Genomic DNA, 17,615 nt, shown 5'->3' on the forward strand with positions numbered 1-17,615 from the left:
GTGCTTCAAAAATATGTTGTGCAAGTATTTATTCTTATTTTTGAAAAGATATTGTTATATCTTTGCTTCTTGTATCAATGCACTTCATTTGTTATGCATTTACTCAATGTTTTTTGTCCTTGTAAACCAAATACTTCCTTGACTGTTTATATCAGTAGCGTGTTTTAATATCCAACAGAACACCACCATCTTGTGGTTAACCCCTCACATTAGACTGTCACATTCTGTATCAATGGTAATTTCAATTGCAATTGCACATCTTCCTGCAAAAGTGAAAGTTGTATCTCCAAAACTTTCTATTGTATGATTTGTGTTTACTTACCTTCAACTCACATTGACCTAAATGAGAGAATGACAACTGTCACCTAATTTATTTGTTGTCAAAAGAATTTGAAAATCTAAACGCATACACAACCATAAGCCAAGACAATGCTTCAAATTATGTCGAAAGCCATGATAAAAAAAATTAAGTTGTCTGGCTCTGAAAGTGTTGAGTAATGGAATTTTAGATAAGCTTGTACTTGATTTTAAAATATTGAATTAATGAGCAATTTATGAGACAAATTGAAATGTCATCATGCATTACAGCCTGAACATTTCCTTTTTCATGCTCATAGCCTTTTGATAAAGCATAGTGAAGTTACACAACATGTCTGAATCAAAACTGAATTAAGTGGCAAGCAGACGCGATGGTTGGAACAATGATAGTTATGCAAAAGTATTTTGCAACACAGAGGCAGATTGTTCTTTTAACTAATGAACCCAGAAGGCACACATGCTGCAGGGGGAATGTTACAGGGACTAAACGTGCAACTCATCATAATTTATCATGTTTTACATCTGCTAAATGTATTGCCTGAATTCCCAAATACTGCTCTCAGCCAGAACACAGTTGTCCTTATTGTCTGAGAGCACCCTCCTGCGGTCATTATCACACATTACAAAACATTGGAGCTAATTTTATAAGGCGAATATTATGAAAAATCAAATATCATAACTTATATAGCTCTGTGAATATTATGACTTTATAAAACATTATAACACATACACATTAGTAAACAGCAAAAATCATTACTAATTTTGTTGAAATAAATGAAATGAAACAAATAAAATATAAAACACTAAATAATGGATAAACAATTAACACACAAATATGCATACATATGCATGTTAATTGAATCTAAAGTTGAACTGTATTTCATAATGTCCATGATGAATTATAGAACTGTCATGGTAGTGTCTTTTTTTGCATTATTCTTGTGTTGGTTTTGATGTTAGATATCGTTTTGTAACGTCTGTTGATTTAAATTTTTCAAACTTCAGTGCTTCCGTTCTATTCAAATGATTCAACATACGAAAATCAGAATTACAATATTGTGCCTAAACATAAATCAACTAAAATGATGAATAGATGAACCAGACAGCATTGGCCTTTTTTGTCTTTTACTTACTCTACTCTTTGCTATTCCTTCTGAACCTCTAGCTATAGCTCTCTGTACTAATGAGCTTATATTAGATGTCACCAGAGGTGGTGCAAAACAGAAGGTCTCATTATGCATGGATAATTTATTTCTGCTCATATCTGTTTCAATTTCCTTCAACTCTGGCAACACTTGGGAAAACCAGTTGGGAAAGATCTAAGGATAATGATTAAACCTGAATAAGAGTGATCTTATGCACATCAAATTGGCTGCTAGAAACTCCCTCCTCAACCAGCTGCTTTTGAAGGTTTATAGATTTGGGATTTGTGTTACTTTTAGACTGATTATATCTAGATCTGCAACACTTGAGTGTACATCCTTTATCTGGATCATGTCCCTTTAAACTTTAATCTTTGAAACTATAACCTTAAAACATTGTTTGGGACAACACATCTACACACCTATTGATGCAATAACCTAAATCTTCTGGTGGCATATTACTGGGCAGCAACTTCTGCTTTGTAGTGGCTGTAAATAAATTCCCCTTTTCACATCCCAATCACAAGCCTGTTTTTTTATCAACAATGATGTAGTTAATAAGTAAATATATCCTTTTTCTCAACAGCCACACTGTTACACACCTTTGCCCCTTTCTTTATGAACCCATCCTATTTAAGCTGTAATGAACCAAAAAATATTACGACCATAAATCATATCCAAAATATATTTTCAAATATATGCAGACTAGAGACTTAATTAGTAAAACACAAACTTCTTTCCTGCTATTACCCGCCCCTATGAACTCTGCAATAAAGATCATACCCTGCCGTAAATCAGTCAAAACTGGATTATCTAAAATTGTTTCATCCCTTTATACAGTCAGTTCTGGCTCCTTACACAATGAGACACAATGGGCTTCTGCAGGGATGTAACTACCGTATTTTCCCTCTCCAACATTCACATGCTGTGGACTTCATTCCTGCCTTACTGGTAATGGATGTTTTAATTGATTTCTCATTCAGTACAGTCTTCCATTCTGATCTTCCAGACCTGTTTGTCCAGTGGTGTTTAGACTCCCAAAGCATAAATCTGATGGTGGTTTGTGAGTTCATGGCTGAACATCGTATCCTGTTGCTTTGGTAATGTCGAAGCCCTCCATCACATTCAAGGTTTATTGCAAATGTTCTACATTTTATGATCAGAGAAAAAAATAGCTCAAAAGCAGATTGACAAATACAATGTCACTTGGCAACCCTCACTGCAGTATATCAAAACACTTACCCACACCCTTGAAACAGGTTTTTGCTTGCTGTAATCATTCCTCCTGTTCATACTGGGCAATAAGAGATCTCTTCCTAATGCACTTTCAATGTAATTGATGGGGGACAAAATCCACAGTCCTTGTTTTGAGAACAAATGTATTTATAAGTCTGTCTGAAGCTAATATGAGGCTTCAGCAGTCTGAGTTAGTCAAGTCAAGTGGATATCATCCAAAGTCACAGTCTTTTAGTAAAAAAAATCCATATTTATGTTTCTGTGGACAGTTTCTCTGTTGAGCTGGAAGACACAGTTGAAAAATTGTGAACATTAACATTAACACAATAGGTTGGTAGTTATCTTCTAATGTATTACTTTTTCTGAATCAGCATGTGTATGCATTGTGGTCTAATCATTTGTGACTCTCAGAAGATATAGCATGGAATATCTTCCCTCTCTAGACTGCCTGCAGTGAACCAAGTCCTGCGCTTCACTTTTACCTCACTGTGTTAACATCTGTCATCATGTGGCCAATTTAAGATGGAGTTCCTGAAAGGCACAAATTCTTCAAACAGCAAACTGTCATGCGTGTCATTTTTGCTTATCTTAGAGGACAAACAGTCTATTGTCAACCATTTAGGCCAAAGATTATGTGACTTCACAAGTGTGTGTACAGGCGTGTCCCTGCACAATATGGTTCATCTGTGTTGCTTGGTCATTAAAAAAACAAACATCTTATGCTGTCAGTCATATCCATTTCTTTAATTTTGGTTTCTGTGTTTGACATTTAGGGTTTTTTTTGCATTCAAATTGAAGCTCAAGAACGTAGGCCACTGGTTTTAAAAAGGAAAAAAAAGGAGGTTGAGACTTAAATGAGACACTGACAAAACAAAAATTGCCTGCGGTTACAGTAGCTACTTAAAGGGTCTTGGAATTAAGTGTCATATCCATTAGGCTCATTTTGGTCAGTTTTCTTCCCACAAATTCATGCCTCCTCAGTCTTTAGTGCTGAAATCATCAGCGCTCATGCTCTGCTAAATGGACACGACATTCTTCTGCATGGCTTGTCACAGGAAAATAATGAGTGGGCAATGCATCTTGCCTAAGTGACTCATTTCCAGTCCATACTTTCCAGTGAAAGCCTCAAGTGACATCTCTAAGGGTGATCTACCAGAAACTAGCTTCACTTTAAAAAAAATAACTCACAAAACAATGAGAACTTATAATGGAAAGTAACAGCCTGTCACTCACCCTGAGTTTATGCACTTATTCTCCCTGCTTATTCACTCTCATTGCGACAAAAAAACAACAAAAAAGAAAAGTAAAACAAAACCACATAGGGTGCGTTTTTTGTTTGTTTGTCTTGGAAATACATGGAACAGAACTTAGTGCAAAGTTGTCTTTATGGGAACCACGCACAGCTGACCAGCGCTGTTCTGGTATTGTGAATCAAAGGTGAAAATAAAACAATAATAAGAGTAATAATAGTAGTAATAACTATCAAAGTCACTGCAGGTCTGCATGAGAGTTCACCACAGTTCAGAACAGGGTTTGAGCATCAAAGACTTGTCAATTGCTCCTTGTTTCCCATAGTTCTCTTCATCATTCTAGTGTGGTTTTTCCTTTTAGTCCCACTTTCTTCACTGTCCGTGTCACCTGAAACTCATTCCTCCATCCATCCATCCTTTCAAGAGTTCAGTTTCAGCCCACCAAAGTTTCTTTGTGCGTTCATGACTTCTGCTCCCTTCAGCAGTGTCATAGCTCCTTGGTGAAACAAGGCATCCCGTCCTTGCCTTCACCTCAGGGTTCACTTAAAGGCCACAGACAGTGCATCTGAAGGTCAGGTGCTCCTGGTCACTTCCTGGTCTTCGACCTACTTGACCTTTAACCCTGGTTCATGGATGCAAAGGTTATCTAACCTTCAGAAAGAGGTAAAGAGAGGACGGGGTGGAGAAGGAAACACAGAGAAGAGGGAAAAGAGAGGGAAACAGTACTTTAATACCATTTTGTTTTCGTATTGATTAAAATGCCAACCATGAAAAAAGGAAGAAAACATGCTGTGGTTGCTGTGAATGTGCTGGAAAACCTAAGTGGACTTGTCAAGTGGCTCCCTCTGATTCATAAACGGTGACAAACAGTAGCACAAACAAATCCACAGACAAAAAGACGAACAATGTTGAACACTGCGGAAGAAAGAGGGCTCTGCAGAGATCAAGGTGAGATGGCTGACAGCAACAGCACTTACACTATTTAAGTGCATGCTTTGAATACCTTGACAGGATTACAAGATAATCAAGTTCAGAAGATATCTTTTTTCCTTACAAGCCAGCAATATTTGTATTTCCTTTGTATTTTGTAACGTCCATTGATACTCTGTCCAAACATTTTGCTTTTGTTGCTTGCTTTGTATGATTTAACTTGGCCCTGAAAACATGTTCTATCAATCAGATTCTCACTATGAGTGACGGGGTCCTACATGAATACAACATTTTCTGCCAAAGTCAGAACAGTTTTTGGTTATTTCACAAGAGATTTCTGTATTTGTGTTTTTGTCCTTGCTTGTTTTTTTTTCACTGGCTTGAAGTGGGCAGGGCTCTGTTGAAAAAGGTGACACATATTTCCATGAACCAATCAGAGTTTAGCAACATTTTAATCAAAATCTAATGACTGTTGAGGGGATGCATACTTATGTTGCTAGTACTGTTGATCAAATCCTGGGCCAGTTTTCCACAAAGACAGACATTTGACTATGGCTTAGATCTAAATGTCTAAATTCATCTGTTGCACAAAGCTGTCTTGTTCTTGACTATCTTAAAGGGGCAATATGTAAGAATTGATGATGATAAGGAAAATAGGTGTAAGAATATTTTGTTTCTTGACATTTTGTGAGTTTATTTTGTTTATTTATTAGACAAAAAAAATTTAAGAGAGCTTGTGTTACATAGCAAACACGCTGCTGGCACACATCTCCCAGCTGGAACTACCTGAGCTATACTATCAGAATATCACCTCTAGAGGCACAAGTGATATTACAACACAGGACAGGCCAGGGCTAGCAGGTTAGCATGCTAATTTCAGTTGATATCTCTGCAACACAATACATAGATATCTTTGACATGACGTCATAACTGTTACTTCTGCACATTCTGTTGATAAAGTTAGTTCATAGAATGTTTTAAACTAAAATTCTGGCCAAATCTTACATATTGCCCCTTTAAGGAGGACCGATTTACAACAGATTCTGGGTAAATTAAACTTCAAACTAAAAAACATGGCTGACCAAGCAACCACATCAAACTGCATTAACTTGCATTACACTAATCTAAGAGCAAAATTAAGACTGGCCTAACATCTCCCCAAAAGTGAAGCCAAAACATCTCGATCACCCCCTGCAGTATAGGTCATAAACCCTGCCCCCTCCATGTTAGCGAATAGGACATGCGCCAAACTAAAAACTCAAAGTAAACGTTAAATAAATTTTTCCCTATAGATGGTTTCTGTCATTTTAGGTAGTTCTTATCATGCTGATGTGTGGTCAAGTGTTCATTTTTCTCCTTTTCTTCTAAGTTTGATTCTAATTAGTTACTTGCTATAAAAAGAAAGTTTCACGTCATGATTGACAGCTGAGGCCAGCTCTCAATTGAGTCAGCTGGGTGTATGGGCGAGATACTCGATACCTCGATCCATCCCTGATCACTACTGTGCAGACTCTGGCTCCAAATGACATCACCAGCACAAGATGGAAGCTCCCGTAGCCGGGATATTTTGGCTTTATTTTTGTATAGTGGGAGGAAGTGGAGACGCGTCGTCCATTTATATATACAGTCTATGCTACAGACCAGTCTAAAATATCCGGAAACCGGACCCTGTTCAAACCACACCCAAACAGTCCTGATAGAGCAGAGTTTTTGAGAGTTAAACATTTAATAAATAATAATAACTAAGAATGTCTTCTCAAACTTTAAATTTTACTTATTTAGTCACAAAAAAATTATCTAGAAAATAAATACTTTTAGAGATTTAAGAACCACATTTTCAGGGGCTTTAAGAAAAGTTTTTTTCACTATCCACTGATGTAAATTCATTTAGAAATTTTAACTCTCATTTATAAGCTGGTGAGAGAGTGTCACAGAGTTTAATGCTGCTGACCTTCTGCAGCTCCTCTCTTAGCCAGGAGGGAAGGGGCTGTCCGAGACGATGCAGCAGCTTTGACAGCTCCACATTGTGTTCCCTGTAGTACCTGGAGAGATATGCTTGTGCCTGAAGAGAGAAGAGAGGGGAAAAAAGATGGAAGGGTGAGAGCAAAATAGGGAGGAAGATGAGCAAACATAGATGGGGGAGTAAGGGAGATGGGGTGATGAAATACAACAATTAGGGAAAGAAAGTTGGTGAGTCAGGATTTGATAAGTGGTAGAGTGGTAGATGGGGAAGAAGAAAGTAGAGAAAGACATAATAGGCAGGAAAGTCAAGGAGAGGCATGAGCAAGGAGAAAAATGGAAGGATAGAAGGAAGCAGAAAAGGGGACGAGTGCAGGGAGTGGAAAAAGGGTTGGGAGGAGAGATATTTAGAGGAGAAAATAAGAAAGACAGCATGGAAGTAGGGGGCAAACAAGATTTTGAGAGAGATTAATGATGTGCCACCATCTTTAGATTAGTTTATTTCTCCTCAATAGGAATTTAGGGCCACTAAGTGCCGAGTGGTGGCAGAGCTAAGAAAAGAGAGACGTTAGAGAGAGGGAGAAAATCGCATGAAGGATGCATGAGATCCATTATCTCTCTCCCTCCTGTGTGCATCCCTCATCTTCCCCTCTCTTGTCTCTTCTCCCTGGTGTTCCCTCCATCTCCTCCCTTCTCATCTGTCCTCTCCTTCTATCCCCCTGGTGGAAACTCAAATACAGTTTAATTACAGGTGACACTGAGGTGCAGCCATTAGCCATGAGTGAGCACACATGGGAAGACAAATTGTATCTTTGGGTGTTTGTCTTGATGTGAGAGCAAATGTGTGATTCACTGTCTGCAGGTCTGGTCTCTCCTCAGTATCCAGGACAAAGATTTATGGATTGGATTTTCTCCTTCTACCTTTCTCCCTCCATCCTAACCTCCCCATCCTCTCTCACACAGGTGTTGTGTCACTATTGAGTCCTCATAATTAGGTTGTAACCTTCTGGCTGGATCTGATTGGCTGACAGTTTCCACCCCAATGCTGAGTCCTGTGGGAAATTTTGCCACAGCGATGGTGGGCACTGTGGGCTGTCACCGTCAGTCAGGCAGCTCTTTTTTATTTGTCTCTTTCTCCAACATTTCATCAATGCATACGTCAGTTTTTTTCACTGAGCTATCTATTTTAATTAAAATGCATAAGTTTACCTCAGGCTCCATAGGAGGGTACTTTCTCCCTTTGCTCTTTCCCAAACATTTAGTTCTTCCTCCCTCAAGAAGCTGGCACCAAAAGCCCTTCTGAGGGTCAAACCTGAGAGAAAATAAAGAGAGAGATAGACAGAAGAGAGAAAGAAGAGTATTCTTAATACATTTTTTAAAATGAGTAGTAAGTCCAGTATTGGTCTGAATTTAAATAAGTGTTTCTTCTTTTAAGAAATTACAGTGGGGTCATCTTACACTCACAGACCAGACATAAATGTCACTACACATTCAACACACTCTCTGTCTGTCTCTTACTCTTTTGTCTCTCTGACTTGTTTTATCTCTCTCTACCGCCCTCCCTCTCCAGGTCTCTCCTCTCCATTGTACAGCCTCTCACTCTCTCTATTTCTCGCTCTCAGTGCAGACAAACAATAATCATGCGTATTGTTTATTGGCTGGTATATACAGTAATCCACTGATAATGGATTACTGTATTACTAGTTCTTTATGAGATGGTAAAATAGAATTAAAATATGCACAGGCTATAGTTGGTTTTGTTTACTCCCTTCTATGCAAATCAAATTTAAAAATGTGATTACTTATTGGTTTGGGCTCATTGTGTGTAAAGACACCCTGAGGAAGGCAACTGTGCCAATACTAGTTGGTGTATATTTGTAATATTTTTATGTTTACACATATATTTGTTACATATTTATCAAAGGGTTTTTATTTTAACCATCCAGTTGAGTGCCTGGAATTTTCTTCTTTATGCAACCTACCAATGGATGAAAGCATATTTTTGTCTTTTTAAAATTATTTATTTTCCCCTCCAAGAGCCTGGTGGCAGTGGACACCAGAAGCACTCCTGTTTTTCTTTCATTCTTTTTCTGTCATTTTTCCTTTTTATGCATTTATTTAATTTTGTATTGATTCACTGCTTTCTATTCTCATTTAAATGAGATAATACATTTTAAAAATGTTACATATGATATATACAATGTGTCCTCCTTGTTTTACCCAAAGTGTTTCTTGTCTTCAATAAATCTCTATCCAGTAACAGATTTTGTTAAAAGGGAGCTGTCTTATATAAGACTCACAACACACGTGTTATGGTATACTGGGGCTGGGCCCAAAAGCATGACCAGGACAGCAAGTGTGCAGTAGTAGGTTTTGTTTATTTAGAAGAACACACAATGAGGAACCAGGAGTCTGGAGTTAAGGCTGGAAGCTGGTAGACTGGAGGCAGACAGCCACGAGGCTGAGGAGAGCAGGCAGGCTGAGGCAGGAATGCAGTCCAAGGCAAGGCAGGTGAGGGCTGTGGTGAAGTCCTCCTGGAAAGCTGGTGGGCAACGTGGAAGCAGGTGACATGAGCGAACCTGGGCACAGGGAATTAAACAGGTTAATCAGGCGTTCTGATATCATGCAGGTAATTTCTTAGAGGGGCAGACAAGAGCCGAAGAGTTATACCACTGAGGTAAACGGACAATCTGGCGAAGACTGGTGAGAAGAGCTAGGTAGCTATACTGTCAGGTGTGATTGTGGGTGAACAGGTGAGCAGCAGTAGATGGTTCGCAGGTGTGTCAGTTGCTGATTGGCAGTACCTCGGATGTAGCTGGTGGAAATCTTTCATTAATTGGTTGTCCATAATGAACGAACGTGGAATCCTTGAGCGCTCCTCTGGGCCATACCCCTTCCAGTCCACGAGATACTGGAGACCCCTGCCTCGGGGGCGTACGTCCAATAGCCGTCGGACCGTGTAGGCAGGCTGGTCATCGATGATCCGGGTGGGTGGAAGGGAGCTGGGATGCGAGCACAAAGGACTGGAAGATACAGGTTTGACCTGAGAAACATGGAATGCTGGGTGGAGCTTCATGTTACGAGGGAGCTTTAATTTAATAGCTGAGGGATTGATGATCTCCTCCACCTTATAAGGACCAATGAACCGGGGGGCCAATTTTCTGGAGTCAGTTTTGAGTGGAATATTTCTGGAGGATAACCAAATCTTCTGACCTGGAGAGTATTCGGGAGCCGGTGTCTGGTAGTGGTCCACATTGCGCTGGTTGTTGGCGGTGGACCAGAGTAGGGCAGCGCGGGTATCCCTCCAGATCTTGCGACAGCGGTGCAGTTGGTGTTGCACTGAGGGGACAGTGATCTCTGTTTCCTGTGATGGAAACAGTAGAGGTTGATAACCTAGAGAGGCTTGAAAAGGTGATACTCCTGTGGCGGCGCTTGTCAATGCGTTGTGTGTGTACTCCACCCAGGTCAGATGGGAACTCCAGGATCTGGGGTTGGTGGCTGCCACACAGCGCAGGGCTGCCTCCAGGTCTTGGTTAGCCCTCTCTGTTTGGCCATTGGTCTGTAGATGAAAACCTGATGAGAGGCTAACTGGCTAGACAAAAGGTCTGCCAGACTTAAAAGATGAACTGTGGCCCTTGGTCCAAGAATAGGGCCCACCGGGCCCACAGGGATGGAGTTTTTGGTCGGAGTTGGAGCGCTGAGAGAGCACTGCCCCCACTCCTGTGTTCGATGTGTCCGCCTCTACAATGAACTGCCGGGAGGAGTCGGGTTGAGTGAAGATGGGTGCTGAGGAAAAGAGGTCCTTGAGCCTGGTGAATGCGAGGTCTGCTTCCAGGGTCCATGCGTATGGAGTTAACAAGGAGGTGAGTTGGGTTAGGGGTGCTGCCATTCTGCCGTAGTTGCGGATGAATTGGCGGTAAAAGTTGGTGAAGCCTTGGAATCGTTGGAGCTGCTTGGGAGTGGTAGGCTTGGGCCACTCCGTGATGGCTCTGGTCTTTTCCAGGTCTGTTCTCAAACGCCCACTCTCAATGATGTAACCCAGGAATGTTACAGAACTGGCGTGGAACTCACGCTTTTCGGCCTTGATGAAGAGTTTGTTCTCCAGCAACCTCTGAAGGACCTGACGGACATGAAGGACATGATCCTTCGAGTTGTGGGAGAAGATCAGTATATTGTCCAGATATACGAAGATGAATCGGTTGATAAAATCCCTGAGAACGTTGTTTACCACCAGTTGGTTAATCCAAACGGCATCACCGGGTATTCAAAGTGGCCAAGGGGCATGTTGAACGCTGTCTTCCACTCATCCCCCTTGCGGATCCTGACCAGGTGGTAGGCGTTTCTGAGGTCGAGCTTAGTGAAGAGGGGGGCTCCCTCTAGGGATTCGAACGCCACATTCAACAGGGGAAGAGGATATTTGTTTCTCACCGTAATGTTGTTCAAGTCCCTATAATCAATGCAGGGGCGAAGAGACTTGTCCTTCTCGGTGATGAAGAAAAACCCAGTACCGACTGGAGAGGATGAGGAGCGGATGATGCCTGCTGCCAGGGACTCTCGGATATATTTTTCCATGGACTCCCTCTCCAGGACGGACAGGTTATATAACCGGCTGGAGGGGAGTGTAGCTCCGGGAAGCAGGTCAATGGGGCAGTCATATGGCCAATGATGTGGTAAGGATAGGGCCAAATTTCTGAAAACCTCACTGAGATTGTGACATACTTCCGGGATGGAAGTCAGGTCGGGTGGTTCTGGGATTAGAGCGAACCTGGGCACAGGGAATTAAACAGGTTAATCAGGTGTTCTGATATCATGCAGGTAATTTCTTAGAGGGGAAGACAAGAGCCGAAGAGTTATACCACTGAGGTAAATGGACGATCTGGCAAAGACTGGTGAGAAGAGATAGGTAGATATACTGTCAGGTGTGATTGTGGATAGAGAACAGGTGAGCAGCAGTAGATGGTCCGCAGGTGTCAGTTGCTGACTGGCAGTACCTTGGAGGTCGTGCTCCACGGCATACACACACACACACACACATACACACACACACACACACACACACACACAAGGAGACTAACTGGGGACAAACAGACAGGAACACTAGGAATGGTACAGCCGTACAATGACAACACGGTGGAAGATTAGCTGACTGCCATGGTCTACAGGTGACCAGGTAAGGACAGTGATCACAACTTCACTATTGGAAAGAGCAGACATCAGAAAACATGGCTCCCAAAGAAACACAATAACAACGAGATAAGAGAGATAACATACAACCACTGGGGGATGTACATATGTGCCTGAGATGGAACTTCAATTCATTACTGACTGTAAAAAATACAAAAACGTGAATGCATTTGCATGCATATAGATTTACGTATGTATGTGTATGTGTTGTATGTGTGTATATGTGACATGTATTGCATGTATGGCTATGCCTGCACATATACTGTTTATTTGCATGTATGTTTATCTACTGCATAATGTAGATTTTTTTTTGTAATTTTCTGTTTACGTATGTATACATTTATGCACCTTGTGTTTGCAGTATCGTTGTACAAAGCGTAGCTAAAGAAGAGGTAAAAAGATATACAGCATTGTTAACTGCTATTTGGCAGTCAGTGTATAAGGGCTAATGTTGATATGACTGAAAGATGCAAATATTGTTCTTTATCTGCATGCATCAGTGGGTGAATAAAAGAGAAAAAAAGAGTTAAGTGGTTCTCCTTCAGTTTTCCTCTGACAGGACAGGAGAAAGAAAGGGGGGATTAAATAAATAGGCTGCAGTGTTGAGGATCTGTCAAACGGCTGCCATGTCAAAAGAATGAGAAGGAGAAAGGAAAGATTAGGGTTTTGTGTAACTGGGTCTTCACCCAAAACACACACACACACACAGCTCCCTTATTATTCTGTCAAAATGCATCGCTTTACAAATTATTTGTATGCATGTGGGCTTGTGATTCAAAACAGAGGAACTGTCTGTCCCAATCTGAGCTACAAATTCTAGATGTCCCTGTTTGGAGATTTGAGGGCTTGCAGGCTGATTGCATTCTGATGAGTGGTGCTTGAGAAATATATAGTTTACCACTCCTCCCAAACTCACATGCAAAATCTCTAATGTAGAATGAGTTGAAACAGAGTGCCAGGAGGCCAAAGCTAGCTCTCTTGAGTTGTATTAAAACTCTAGGGAATTTTGTTGACATGCATATTTTAGGCAACATACTCCACATGTTAATATCTGAATACATTGGTTGTACAGTATATCAAAGCTGTATTACAGAATAAACACATTATGCTGTTTTGAGTTTTATTAACAACAATTGAGAATGTGCCTCAGCTGGTCAATTCAGTTGATCTTTATACGGCTACATCAGAATATTTAAAGGAACTGTATTTCCACATTTCTTCTTTAAGGTAAATTTGAGGATATTAACATGATATTCTGTATTTGTAGCTGCACATATCATATATCACAATTAAACACCTTATTTCTCCCTTTTGCACATGCCTTTTTTATCTGTTGTGAAGCTGAAAAGAATATGTTTAGTTCATAGAAGTTGCATTAGTTATTGATCTTGGTGTTTTAGTTCTTTTGGATTGACATTGTGCAGTGCACTAACCTTTCGTACTTTTTATTTATTCAGACAGCTGTAACACTGACAGGCAGGCAGTGTAAGGGAGAGTCAATGCTCTGTTGGGATTTGATCCCAGGCCAGCGGCTCAGAGGGGCTGAGACTTCACCACTTGACTGTCTTTTGGCAAGAGTAGGCATCAAATTGTTATTGCTAGAACAAATTCATGTATTTATTATTCGGTACAAATATATATTATACTAGCAATATAACCAGATGTTAATATATGTTTAGAAGTGATTCCTAAAACAGGAGTGTCAGCCAGATGTGTCAATCATTGATTAGTGGCAAATAGAATAAATAACGCTTATCAAATCATTCCTCAATAAAAGTAATGCAGTATGCAAAATTACCTGCTACATTTCTTGACACTAATAAATTATTCCTCTTCACTACCTCATTTTGTTAATTTGCCATTTTACCTAAGAATTTCTGCCATGTCTTCTATACTTAAATGTGACAAATTTGAAGTGAAGTTACCATCCCTTTCTCCATTGCTGTTTCTTTTCCTTTTTTTGTCTCATCATCTCCTGTTCGTCTTGTATCCATCCATCTTTGCTCACATATTACTTTTTTTCTTTCCTTCAAATACTGACAATAGGCCAAATCTAAACCTGTGAAAATGTCATGTAATGGCTCAAAGCAAGTAGCAAACTGACCATCTGCTATTGGCTGATCTTTGGCTGTTGTCACTGTCTGTTGTACTTTTCAGTGAATGACACCACCTGGCACCAGCGACTGGCAAAGAGGAGATGGCCAGTTTAGTACCCTGCTGTTCACCAGTAGATGTCAGACTTCACACATATTTGGGTTTGGAGTCTCGTTACAGCTTGAATCATTTCTATCACAGTGCACGGCAGGTTTAAGGTGCCCTTACCCCAAGACGCCAGCGATCGAAGAGACTAAAGAGAAAAAGCAAGAGAGACTTACGTAAGGGCCTGGGAGTAGTTGAGGTGAGGAGTGACTCCCAGGAACTTCTGGACTTCATCCATCACTGCCGCAGGGTCAGTTCTCAGCTGATGGCCATCTATGATCATCACCTTCACACAGATACATTCATAATGTAACACTGGGTTCTGTTAATTAGTTATTGGATTACAACTCATTGGCTAAAATTAAAAGCGAGGGGGGAGCTTCTTTAGTGCAACTGATCCACTTTAATGACAGAACTCTGACAGCAGATGTAATATATCACTTTACTCTTTTTCTTCTTATGGTGTATTGCTATTCATTCCTGCAGGCAATGTACAAAGTGCTATTATTTAGTTCCCATCAATGCAAAATGTATATAGTTACCATTCCTTCAATTATGTCCCTGATCACAATAAACATCAGTAAAGACAGTTAATTTCAAAAATAAATCTCATCTTTCATTCTCTTTCTTCAAAAGTTGTGAACAGCAAATCTCATCTTACAAAACTGATGCAAGGCTTTAACATTATCTGATATGTGCATGTGTTTGGTATTACAGCGCAATAGAGTGCAATTGTCTATATTTGTGGCCGTGCATACCTGGTTAGCAGGGTAGTAAGTGAGCCACCTCTCTAGGTGTGTGGAGTAGAGACCGGGGATGAGGCAGCGGCTCTGCAGGGAGCGGAGCTCAGCTGGCGCTCCCGGTCTTGCACTAATGACATCATAGAAGGTGAACCGCAGGGCTGCATGGTCCTCATGAGCTCTTTGATGCTGGGAAGGTTAGCAGATACGGCCACGTAAGCTTCAAAGAACTCACTCTTATTGTACAATTGATCTCATTCATCATCTTAAACATCAAGTAATATATTTACAGCTTTGCATGAGAGACAATTTTTATAGTGGACAATGACATAAAAGTTGGCACGTTGTTGACATTCAGGTCTCATTAATCAAACAGACTTAAGCAGAAGAGTTCAGGATCTTGTGTCATTTCCCACACTGAGATGTATAGATAAAGCAGGCTCATTAACTCTTCACTCAAAGAGAGAAATCACAGTCCAAACACAATCTTAGATAAAGAACTCAATTAAGCATGTCATATGATGAAGCAGGCAGCTGCAGAGAGTTCAAAATAATACATGTGCAGTTTCTGGCATCTGATTCTGACATTCTGTGTGATTGCGTACGTACCTGATACCAGCTGTAGGCCCTGTCTGAGGGGTTGATGAGCAGGGTGATGATCTTGGCCTTGGGCAGCAGGGCAGCAGCTCGTCGCGGAGACTCCTCTGAGGGGAAGTAGTTAGCACTCTTCTCAAACAGGAAGTCTGTGCTAACATTAGAGGGCACAGGGAAAAACTCCATGTACCTGAGGCAACAGATACACAGAAAATTTAGTTCTGTATAAATATATATAGATACACATGCACACACTAATGATACACGACTCATACACAAGTACCACAGCATTACTGCAAACTCAGTCACCCCGAGTGTTCACTGCAAAATTTTTTCAAAGTCAGATACAAGTGCTGAAGTCACCAAGTTACGGCCTTAATCTGTGCTAAGACAATGAGCCTAAAATGAACTTGACGATATAATTCAAATAGCGTTTCATGAAGAATTTTCAGAGCTAAGTCTTTTCTGGATGACTTCAGAGACTGCACCAGCTGTGTCTCTGTCAGCTAAGTAACCCATTTATGGGTCAATTTAGGCAACCATATGTCTGTTGGGTTATGTTTGCAGGCTTAGAAGATAATTTTGAAGACATTGTTGAACTGCTTAATGTATCATTGAAGTCTGCAAGACACATTACAGTCAATAACAACTTCGCAAAGTGAAAAAAGGTTGTTTAAAATGTTTCATTTCACCTTAGGTTCTGGCTAATAAAAAGGCACAGAGAGAGAATGAAAGATAGGGGTAAGTGTGTGTATTTGTGTGTGTTCTCACCAGTCAATTCCTTTGTGGTAGTTATTGGTGTTGAAGAACTGGACTTCCTCATAAGTCTTTGGACTGGGGAAGTTACTGGAGATGGAGGGATGCATGAGTAGGAAGAGATAAAGTGCTGTCGTTCCTGGAAGAAAGAGCATAATTCATAACTGGCTCGTTAATTCAGCTCAGCAGAGAGTAGTCTGTGTGTGTGTGCCAGCTTGTGTGAGAGCTGTCATCCACTGATCCATACTAGATGATTTTTCCCTCCATAAGATTTATATCTTGCTGAGAATACACGATGTGTGTGTGTGTGTGTGTGTGTGTGTGTGTGTGTGTGTGTGTGTGTGTGTGTGTGTGGGTGTGTGTGTGTAAGTGTCTGCAAAGATCACAGGCCTCCCCATCAAATGATTCAAAACCATTTGACACCAATCAGCACTGGGGCTCTGGTCGTGCCCTCTGTCTCACCCTCAGCAGCTCTCTTTTCACCCTGTTCCCCTCATAACTACTCCCACACATCCTGTTACACCCCCCACCCCACCCTGTTTCCTAGTTGACAAATGAGACATACTCTGCAATAAAATGAGAATTCATTGTACTGTAGTTGTTGTTGGGCTGCTAATGTTGTTATGGTGACCCCTCCTCCCATTTAGGAAATTATCACCTAGTTAATTAGCAGCATTACGGGACCTCACCTCTCACACCAAACACCAATTAGAATTCCTGAAATCACCCCAAGGCAACACGGATCCAAGTAGCATATATAGATTTTTAATAATATCCTCTTCTTTTTGTCTCTTTGACAGAGACAAAGTAAGAAAAAGAAAGAGAGAGAGGATGGGGGCTCAGTACTGTATCTCGATGCATCTGAAGTAGATAGTATGTGGGTGGAAGAAAGGAGGTAAGAGCCTACTCCTTTGTCTCCCTCTGACAGGACCAAAGGAGCGAGGGGGATTAAATGAATGGGCTCTGATGTTGAGAATCTAGACACCTGGGCACACAGAAGGAGTCTTTTTGTTGCATGTGCATGTCTGAGTGTGTGTTTGTATGTAGCTTACCTGTTTTCTGTGGTCCTATGACCATGAATTTGGGTAACCTGTCGCAGGTTTTCTCTTTAGACCAGATGTCTTTATGTCGTTTGTCATCGCATGGGTTCTACAGAGGCACAGCCAAAGAATTAGAGGTTAATGTAAAGATGTGCATATAATACATACAAAAACATACATGACCATACATCCAGTGCATGGAGGATGTACTACATAGAATTAATTAATTAAGTTTTTGTTATTGTGTCATGCATACAACTATTCCCA

At 40.7% G+C, this 17,615-nt stretch overlaps 1 protein-coding gene across 6 annotated transcripts in view; it reads right to left on the reverse strand.

Annotated features, from left to right (window-relative positions):
* Positions 1-3,425: 3,425 nt before the first annotated feature.
* ndst3 (N-deacetylase/N-sulfotransferase (heparan glucosaminyl) 3) overlaps positions 3,426-17,615 on the reverse strand; it is a 47,160-nt gene continuing 32,970 nt past the window's right edge. Inside the window, exons 9-18 of one of the 6 annotated variants that reach the window (XM_044191000.1) lie at positions 17,361-17,457; positions 16,324-16,447; positions 15,568-15,742; positions 14,977-15,147; positions 14,395-14,504; positions 11,264-11,600; positions 9,231-9,414; positions 8,045-8,147; positions 6,828-6,938; positions 3,426-4,592 (exon numbers count right to left, since the gene is read on the reverse strand). In XM_044191000.1, coding sequence (XP_044046935.1) covers positions 6,845-6,938; positions 8,045-8,147; positions 9,231-9,414; positions 11,264-11,600; positions 14,395-14,504; positions 14,977-15,147; positions 15,568-15,742; positions 16,324-16,447; positions 17,361-17,457 — 1,395 coding nt within the window. In that variant the 3' untranslated portion in view covers positions 3,426-4,592; positions 6,828-6,844. Of the gene's footprint in view, positions 4,598-6,827; positions 6,939-8,044; positions 8,148-9,230; positions 9,415-9,639; positions 10,200-11,263; positions 11,601-14,394; positions 14,505-14,976; positions 15,148-15,567; positions 15,743-16,323; positions 16,448-17,360; positions 17,458-17,615 lie in introns of those variants that run through there. The other 5 variants (XM_044190998.1, XM_044190997.1, XM_044191001.1 and 2 more) reach the window with 5 other exon arrangements.

This window comes from Siniperca chuatsi, linkage group LG3 (assembly GCF_020085105.1).
Source record: "Siniperca chuatsi isolate FFG_IHB_CAS linkage group LG3, ASM2008510v1, whole genome shotgun sequence".
NCBI classification, from domain to species: Eukaryota; Metazoa; Chordata; class Actinopteri; order Centrarchiformes; family Sinipercidae; genus Siniperca; species Siniperca chuatsi.